The following is a 9708-nucleotide window of genomic DNA, read 5'->3' as shown; positions in this document are numbered from 1 at the left end:
GGGAATTTGGGTATATTGTACATGACATAGTTAAGTCTTGTTCGCTGGAAAAGCATATTGCGGGCTCTGAAGTCGATCTGCGGGTGACAAGACGCAACAAATGTCAATTAGGAGAGAAATATTTAGCTAGCGAGTATTAATTTTGAGTATTTGTCATCGATAAAAGTGAGCCAGGAAAAGATTCCATTGTTTCCAGCTTTTGAGATAGCCGAAGTGTTCCAAGTGTTCAGATCAAGGTTTTCAGCAACACCAGAGGTACTTCCGGCTTTATCTCGATCACTACCAGTGTTGTATCGATCGATGCTGGATAAATTATTTTACAAGCACCTCTGTTCATATGGAATCAAACGCAAAACGGTAAGACAATTATATCAAATATTCGTTCAGAAAGAGACTCTTCATTTTAAATACACTTAACGACAACCTTAACAAAAAAGTGTAATTTAGCTTCGTTTAAGTTTATCGAAGAATGGTTTGGCCATTGTTTTGATTTAAAGTAATATTTTTGTTTATCAGCAAAGTTGATGATGAGTAATTTATTGCGTGATCAGAGCGTTTAAAAACCAATGGTCATCGGTGAAATGAAAGTATCATTCTACAGGCGTTTTGACAGAACGCATATGAATTATTGTCTGATTAAGGTCTTTGACGACGGTAAGCTGCCAGAATTGGAAGTTTTGACCAATTTTCTCTGTCCTTTACTTTCAAGAGGTAATGAATACCTCTTTTTCAGGTAGAACAGCAGTTGAGTATACGTTATTCACCTCTTGGCACCTGAGCTCTTTTGGTGCCTATTCTTTACACGCCGCTTAACCACTTCTTATAAAACCCAAAAACCCTGCTGAAGTTTTTCTCGCGGAAAGTTTTGTCATACCATTCTTCAAAAACTCTCACCCATTTTATTGTGTTGTTTTAACATAATTTTGTTTTATATAACTGAGTCGATTTCGTGAATTGGCCACAGTAAAGAGCTTCTAGAGCTGACGTTTCGAGTGTTAGCCGCCCTTAGTCAGCGTTATCCCGCAGCTCCTTGCGGTGGCCAATTTGCACTATCAACTCAATGGATAAAACCAAATTATACCCACACCAACGCGGCACCACATTTGCTTTGGACACTTACCCCATTTACTCATATCGTGTCTTATTATGCAGTTAGGTTATGCACAATGTATCATATTACAATAATCTTTCATATTAACTGTAGGCCATGTTTGCGATGAGATATGGGAAACATTGCAGTGCATGTACTTGTACTTGTAAACTATTCAGATGCAAAATCATAAATGAACGCAGCCAAAAGCATTTTTCAATGGAAAAACAAAAAGAGGGAATACTTTTCATGTCAACTTTCCCAATATCGACTTCGGAAAGGAAAACTGCTCATGGAACAAAACCATTTTTTATGGTTTTAAGAAAATAACCCCAGATTGTATTGATAAACCCTCAAAGGACAATGGGCAGCGAATATCTGTACGTTCCTAAGGAATTCAAAGGTCATGTTATTGGAAGAGGAGGACTAGTGATGAAGAAAATAAGAAACAGTTCTGGGGCAAATATCACTTCGAGGAGCAAAGATGATGAAGGATTTGCCATCACTGGTAACACGGAACAAAGAATACTTGCGAAGAGATTAATCTCAGAAAAAGTGGTAAGTTTAAAACCTGGAAAGGTTCTATGAATTTTCACCGTTTTACGAAAAAATAACTTAAAAGAAGGAACTGCAATTGCATCAGGCTATCCTTTTACTCGAAATGAGGTAATGAAATTGCCCAATAAATTGTCTGTCAGATAAATAAAATTTTGCATAGATGAAAATTTCAGCCCTTTACCTTGTCTTTGACAATCACTTATGGGAGCTCAGGGATGCCGACCTTTAGTCGTTAGTAGTTGGGCAATTTGCAACATTTTCATAGTATATCTCTCTACATCATGAGAACTATTTTTCAACTCTGAGGTCTTTGTTTTCTGTATGATATTAACAGGAGGAAGTTAAGAGAAGGAAAACAGAAGGAACTCCCGGTGAATTGATAAAAATTCCAGATGACTACAAAGGAATTGCCTTTGGTGCTGGAGGCGATACCCTCAAAGAAATCATGACACAGACCGGGGCAACAATGATTCGTATACAAGGGGAAGTGTATATAACGAGTGGTAGCAAGTCTCAGAGAGATATGGCAAAATTACGTATTTGGAGTAAAGTGGTGAGTATCGCCTTCTATACCGAGGTCCACAGTTCAGTTGTCCTGATCAATTCGAACTCAGAACTTAATCTAATAGTTTCTGAAACAAGTGTTTGGAATACTTTTACGAGTTGCCGAAATTGTACCATTTCGTGAGAAATTTTCCTTTTAAAGGAAATTTGTTTGTCTGTCTTTGCCTGGAATTAAATCCACGTGAACAGGTTAAGGGCATCAATCTATCTATCAGCATGAAAATATGCAATCTAATTGGTCGTATATTTACATCTGCAATATAGGCCACTGAGAAAATCGATTCATCGATAAATGTGGTATATGCAGAAAATGAAAATGGATTGCCTCTCAAGAAATTTTCCGCAAAACTGTAACTGCATTTTCCATTTCTGGCGCTTTTATTTGTCATAATATGTAAAACTGATATAAGTCAGTGCCATAATCGTTATTATATAATTATTTCGGGAAAAGTACTAAATCTTGCACTGTTATAATATCTCGCTGATTAAAGCGGCAATCCAAAATTCAAGTTATCATCTTTGTTTGCAATATACTGAATTTATTTTAACTCCTTGATTATTCTATCTAAAGGCAGGGGCAAGGCTAAGGGGAGTTGAAAAGCCCTGCAATAAGGTTTGTTGCTATATCGATGGCTGGAGTCTTCCGGAAAATTCTAAGTTAAAACTGGAGCCTCTGAAAAGTTGGTTGTGTCTTCTGGAAAAAGATAAACAATATCGACTGCAACCGGTCGAGGAATATGAATCATTGCAGGTTTGTTTACTCGGAAGACGACAATTCAGTAAAAAAGACATGATCGACAGCTTCCGCTGCTGTTGCTGTTTTTTTTTTTTTTTTGTCCCGTTCTAGTTATTCTATTTTTTTGTTTTTGTTTCGTCTTCAGCGGTTTTTGTAAGTTTATTTTTATTGTTTTGATGATTTTTGATAAAGTCGTTTGGTTCTTTTTCTTGGTTATGATATTCTACAATTATTCACCAATTATTCACCACTTTCAACGACACTGAGGTAAACACTTGTCTTAGTATGTGCCACACATTTAGCAAAATATTGGTCTATTTCCGTAAATATACCGAAAAATGGTCGGAAATTAAATTGTTGTCGCATGATTTTGTCTTTCTGCCTGCTTGGAGGTGAATGGTAGTTGCTATTCACTTCCAAACCAACCAATAGGCGCGCACGAAAAGTACCATTAACCTGTGTGGTGTATTCTCACGTCAGATATTTATCATAATACGCTTTAACATGCCAGCACCAACCTTCAAACTATCTTATACATAATTATCAGTCACTATCACTTGTCACTTTCTTCAGGTAGTTAATTAGCAGCACAGCTTTGAAAAAACTTACCATCATTGACTTAAATTCCTATAGTAGATCTCCAATGAGTAATCATGGTTCAAACTGGTTACGGGTTGTGGAGAGGGAGGGCTACTAAAGGCTCTTATATAACAAAACCATGAATAACGTCAGAGGCGTGCTCTGATTGGCTACTCAAACTCCGAATATCTTTTGATATTCACCTCTGAACTACCCGCTCGGGATTCGCACCCAAAAATATCATATTCGTTGCAGGGATAGGTGAGTTAAAATCGTATTTTGGTGTTCTTTATCAATGTTTTATCATATACCAAAACAACTATTAACCTCGGTGCCGCTGGCTAACAGTGGATATCCACCACTAGCCAACTAGTTGTTAATAGTAGCTAATTATTCAAGAAAATTAGTAAAAGATTTTCCTCCGTTTTGTATTTTTTTGTTTTGTTTTGTTTTGTTTTTTCAGGAATCAAGTTGTAGTGATAGCACGGCATACGAGTCGAGGCTGAAAGAAGATGCTTTGCAATCTCTGGGCAGGATCAAAAGGGAAAAGGGGTCGCGGGCGGACATGTGGTGTCATTTTGGAAAAGTAATTATTCGCGGACCCGATGAAGGTATAGTTACTGATTATGATCTGTGGTAGGAGACTCTTACAGCTTTATTTTCGTAAGTATTAATGGACTCTTCGTTTTTAAAGTATTTGATTAATACGTCTTCGAATAACTATGTAATGAAACTTACAAAAAAATTACCAAAAAATCAAATCTATTCCACGTATCTCCTAGCTTTGCTGATCGCTCATCTAAATGCGAATAAGCAAGAATAATGATCAAAATACACTGGAGACTCACCGGTAGCATTCTTATAGTTAAGAACTGAAGTTGGCTTCGGCTAAACCTGTAGTACCTGTAATACTAATATGAACGCTTGATTGCTTACAGAGGAGGTTTCAGGTGAAGAACAATGGAGTGTCGAAGAAGCAACAAAAAAATTACAATCTCAGGAAGGACAGGATTACTGGAAAATCGCATTTCAAGAAGGTGTTAATGTTGACAAGCACGTCTTAGAGAGAAACTTCGGTCAGAAGTACCCCAGGGAATATTATGCAAGATATGACTTGACCTTCGTTGTATCCAGCGGACACGAATTGAAGGGGAAGGTATGGAGAAGGGGTGCAGGGAGGAAATTTTAACCAGCTTAATACAGGTTTTACAACCCAGTTTTTTAGGATTCTAGACCTAATGGCTGATTTTGTATCATTTAAAGATTATATTTGTCTGGCTCAATTTACGGTTTGCGGAAAACTTATCTTTTTAGTAGCCTATATGTGTAGGCTCATTTTAAAATTTAGAAACTATTTTCAACCCTAGGATGCAAGCACTTACATTTGTTTGATTGCAGAAGGACACCGTTTAAAATGGTAACCCAAAGCATGAATTATGGAAGTTAAGATGAATTGAATGATAACCTGGTAACAATGGTAGAAAAGGGGTCACTTGAAGTTATTGTTTCCTTTTAAAAGTCGTAACATGATTATTGTTCTGTACAACAGATATGGGTACTGAACAAGGACGCTGACAACACAGTGAAAGAGAAAGCAGTCCCATTTTGTGACGTCAAAAACATAATCGAAAAAATTCACTTCGAAGATGAAAAAACACGCTCGCGGTGCCGAGGATGGCTGGTCCTTCCATCTCGTAGGTTTCTACAGGCTGACATTTTGTTTCCTGGAAGCGAGTTTGATTGTAGAATAACTTTACGAGAACGAAGTGGTTAGTGTTATTTTAGTATTTTCTTTCTTAAGTCATCCACTGTTTTTTTTAGTAAACAATCTTAATTCAAGTTGCCAAAATTTTGGGAATAAACCGTAAAATGCGTTTTAAAAAGCTTTGTCTGCCATGAAACATCAAATAACCGATGGGAATACTATTGGTCATAGCACGTGGTATCAGCGTCGTAAGGAAAATGTTCTATACTAAATTTCAGTTTGCCGGTCCGTGTAACTTTGAACTCTCAAGGAGTTACAATGAAATGAGCAAGTTAGAAATTTTAGGAGGGTTTTAATAAAAAAAGATTAATTAATCCGAAAGGAATTAGATAAAAGAAGTAATGCATGGATATGTGGGATTATAAACAATTATTGGATGAGGCTTTTTGTGATATCCGGAATAATCAAGGTCGATGTAAGTGTTATCAGCCGAAGCCTTCGGCTTCGGCTGATAACACTAACCGAGACCTTGATTATTCTGGATATCACAAAAACCTCATCCAATAACTGTTTTATTATACATTGTTTTAAAGAAAATGACGCCAAACGCATTATCGCAGCGAACACAGTTTATTTTCGAACACTTAAAAATGTACAACTGTGTGGTAAACAAATTTTCACCGTTTGTTATAAAACAATCAATTGCAGAAAAGCTAATTGCATTTCTAAAGAAAGTATCATTGAAGAAAACTGTCGATCTTTTAGTATTTTCTGAATCTTTATCTTCACGTAATTTCTCAATTTCTCGCAGGGTCGATGAAGCGAATCGAGAAGCCATTCTTACTTCGCTGTCCGTGAACTTGATACTGCTCCACCGGAAATCATGCATTGCGCGCGAAACCTACAGATTATTCACTAATCTGTAGATACAGATTAGTGAATAATCTATAGGTTGCGCTGTTTCTCAGAATTGACTGTGGGCGTTTAGCCAATGAGAAGACTGATGGTGACTACAATGTATAAATAATTTTAGGTTATTCGAGCTTCCGAAGTATCGAAATTAACGTAACAACGTATACAATTTAAGATACCATTTCCAAAATGCAAATCTTTTCAGTTGCTTTTGAGTCAATAATACACCAGTCTAAGTCTGGTTTGTTTAAACTTTTTCCAAACATATTAAGATTATATTTTTCTTATAGATGATGCCGTCTCTACCGGCTATGCTGCAGATCTAGACAAAAATGAAAGACGAGCTCTGTTGTCATATCTGTCCAACATAACTTTTACGTTCACCGAAGACGACGAAGTGAATGGACCAAATCTCCCTGCCGAGGAATCTTTGTCGAAGGAGTTATTTCTACGTCACAGACGATGCTCTCATCGAACTATATTCGAACCACAAGCTGGATTTTTAGTTATCCTTTCTAGAGAGATATCGTTGTCCAGCGATATAGAGGAAGAAGAGAAAAGAGAGACGGTACTAAAATTATGATCATCATCATTATGAATAACATCCTTGCCTATTGAATTAGGCGCTCACTGTGTTGTAATGAAATAAATACTCGCCTTCATGAGTAACCTGACAAAACAATACAATGTTACTAAAGGCCAATCATGAAGAGTCTCGGTTTTCAGTGTTTTGTTGACTCGTATCATTTTCAGCATGTAAACGATGGACTGTCTTTTTCTTTTGCAGATTGATCTGCATCTACACTGCAAAGACTGGGACGAACAATTAAAGAATGAAAATTGGAAGCCTGAAGACATCGTTGCAAAATTACCTGAGTTTCTTCAATTTGTCAAACAAGTTCAGAGTGTTATTTGCAGTGAACTGCGACACAGTGACGTAAACACTTGAAAACTTAATTAGTTTGTTACAGGTGATACGGTGCGTCACACCACGAGATCATCAACAATTTAAAACTGTTCTTCCGTGAGGCCCTTTATTTATAGAGTAGAACGTGTGGAAGAAAGTACTTGTTCCATAATTAATAATTCATCAATCAGCTATTCGATCGAATGTATCTTTCATAACTCATACTGCCGCGAAAAAGTGTAATATATTCAAAGAAGAAATTCTCTTAGTTTTAAAGGAATGAAGAATAGTGTCGTACACTGTCGGTTACCCCATGAGTTTCTGGTACACAAGCGAAGACTCGTCAAAACATATGAACACTGTAACAGTAATAAATTATATGCGAGGAATTAGCGTAAGAAATCATTGAGTATTTTAAACCAATATCTAAGTCTTAAGGACAAAGACCCACCCTGACTTAATTGCTGCAAGATTTAAGACGGCTCTGAATCTCTTTCTCCCCCCCCCCCCCCAACTCATTATGTGTTTTTTTTAACATTATGTAATCACAGGGGGGATGCTGATATTCTATTCATGTTAATTGTTGCACGTCTGTTTGCACAATAATTCTTAATAAAGACCTTTATTATTATTATTATTATTAGATTGTTATTCAGATTCTAAAATGGGAGTAATCGGGACGCTTGTGAGTTGGCAGGTTATACTATTGCAACAGGCATAATTTTAAGTCAAGAGTGCTAGTTAAGAGAGGATGATTTTAACGTCTTTCACCGTTGAGGGGATAGTAATAATAATAATAATAATAATAATAACAATAATAATAAATGTTTATTCACAATCAATAAAAAGTGAAAAGGAGATAAAAGAGGTTATCCCTTTCTAGTTTATCTCCTAGTAATAAAATATGTTATGACATTAATTAAGATACAATCATAGATATATAATAATCAAAAATAAGACCTTAGTGTTAAGTAGCAAAATTTACGCGGTGACTTCTCAGTCTATTCTTAAAAATATTCAAATTTTCCGCCTCAGCGATTTCCTTTGGCAGATTATTCCAACTATTAATTATACGTATAAAAAAAGAATATTTGAAACTATTTAAGGTTGCTGATGCAAACTTATGTTTAAAACAACTCCGACGAAACAGCTCCAACGAAGGGCTAACGCTCGAAACGTCAGCTTTTGTAATCGTTACGGTGGCCAATTTACCATTTCAACTTTGTTGATATATCCAAATTATTATGTTTAAAACGGTGATTGGCTCTTAAAGGCCGAAAATCGTGTGCAAACGTGAAAAGTGCCGAGGGATCAAGTCCAGTAAGTTTATTTATTGTCTTTTAACACTCGGTAAGTGACGAGAATAATCTTCTTTGCTCAAGTGTTGGCCATTTAAGAAGTTTTAAGCGCTCTTCGTAGGTCATATCTTGCCCAATTTTTCCTAGGGCCCATTTGGATGTTCTACGTTGTACCTTCTCCAAGGTGTTTGAATCTTTTTTAAGGTGCGGACACCAAACTGGGGAGTAGTACTCGAGTATCGGACGGGCTAGGCATAAAGTTTAGAAAACACCTCAGGGTTTTTAGAACCCACCGTTCGCCTTATGAATCCAAGTACACTGTTTGCCCTGTTTGCGCATTTGTTAGCTTGCATACTCCACGAAAAGTTCGAAGTAATGTAGATTCCGAGGTATTTAACTTCAGATACAGCTTTGAACTGGTTACCACATAAATAGTATTGGGGACTTGAGAAATCATTCTTTTTTTAAATGCGCATTGCTTCGCATTTATCTGTGTTAAACTTCAGCTGCCAGTCATTGTTCCAAGATTCCAGCTTAATAAGATCTTTCTGTAATTCTTCAACATCTTCCTTAGTATCCCTGAGTATCCTATACACCTCCATATCGTCTGCGAAGAGTTTTGTGTTTGACATAATGTTTCTTCAAAGATCATTAATATAAATGAGAAATAAAATCGGCCCTAGTACGGTCCCACGAGGTACACCAGACGAAACTAAAGTCCAAGATGAGTGATGTCCCCGTAGAACAACGCGCTGGTATCGATTGGTAAGAAAACATCTGAGCCAAGACAGGAGTGGGCCTTGGATACCATAAGCGTATATCTTTGTCAAAAGGCGTTCTTGTGGCACTCATCTGAGTCAAACGCTTTTGAAAGGTCTAAGAATATAACATCAGTTGACAGGCCTTTGTTTCTCTCACGGGCCCAGTCGTGAAACGACGATAAAAATTGATAAAGACAAGATTTCCCTTTCAGGAAGCCAAATTGCTCCGGAATAAAGACCTCGTTTGCAGTCCAAAAGTGGACAAGCTGCTGTCTTACTATCACTTCGCACACTTTGCACACCACTGGTGTCAGTGAGACTGGACGATAGTTCTTTCGATTGGTTTTAGCGCCTTTCTTATGCAAAGGAGTGATGTCAGCCAATTTCCAATTGTGTGGTAACATGTCCGATATAAAAGACACATTAAAAACATCACTTAACGAGGAAGCTAGGATTCCAGCGTATTTCTTTAAGATCATGGAATGTATACTGTCCGGACCAGGAGATTTACGAGGTTTCAACTCACTTAAAATCTTGCTAACGTCGTTAGGTGAACAGTGTATAAGACTAAGATCCTTGTCTTTGATACTAAATATCA

General features: G+C 37.0%; 1 protein-coding gene across 4 annotated transcripts; it reads left to right on the top strand.

Moving 5' to 3' along the window:
* Window positions 1-61: 61 nt before the first annotated feature.
* LOC111344461 (uncharacterized) lies at window positions 62-7916 on the top strand. 4 transcript variants are annotated; one of them, XM_088746086.1, is made up of 9 exons: window positions 62-357; window positions 1450-1648; window positions 1983-2201; window positions 2784-2963; window positions 3991-4138; window positions 4466-4683; window positions 5077-5221; window positions 6435-6712; window positions 6932-7916. In XM_088746086.1, the coding sequence occupies exons 1-9, from the start codon at window positions 338-340 to the stop codon at window positions 7091-7093; spliced, it is 1569 nt and encodes a 522-aa protein (XP_088602212.1). In that variant the 5' UTR covers window positions 62-337; the 3' UTR covers window positions 7094-7916. The 4 variants fall into 4 exon arrangements, with proteins under 4 accessions (XP_088602212.1, XP_088602211.1, XP_022807425.2 ...); XM_088746085.1 differs by having other exon boundaries at window positions 63-255; window positions 1414-1648; window positions 5077-5296; XM_022951690.2 differs by having other exon boundaries at window positions 63-357; window positions 5077-5296.
* Window positions 7917-9708: the final 1792 nt, after the last annotated feature.

Source organism: Stylophora pistillata, chromosome 14 (assembly GCF_964205215.1).
Source record: "Stylophora pistillata chromosome 14, jaStyPist1.2, whole genome shotgun sequence".
NCBI classification, from domain to species: Eukaryota; Metazoa; Cnidaria; class Anthozoa; order Scleractinia; family Pocilloporidae; genus Stylophora; species Stylophora pistillata.
Note: the sequence above shows the minus strand (reverse complement) of the source record. Positions and strands in the feature narration are given on the sequence as shown.

What these genes read in the sequence shown, in the direction of transcription:
- LOC111344461 (XM_022951690.2), top strand. Translation starts at nt 338, where the DNA reads ATGGAATCAAACGCAAAACG. An exon ending in GACACGAATTGAAGGGGAAG is followed by an intron (nt 4,684 to 5,076) that starts GTATGGAGAAGG and finishes TCTGTACAACAG; the next exon opens with ATATGGGTACTGAACAAGGA. An exon ending in AAGAAGAGAAAAGAGAGACG is followed by an intron (nt 6,713 to 6,931) that starts GTACTAAAATTA and finishes TTTCTTTTGCAG; the next exon opens with ATTGATCTGCATCTACACTG.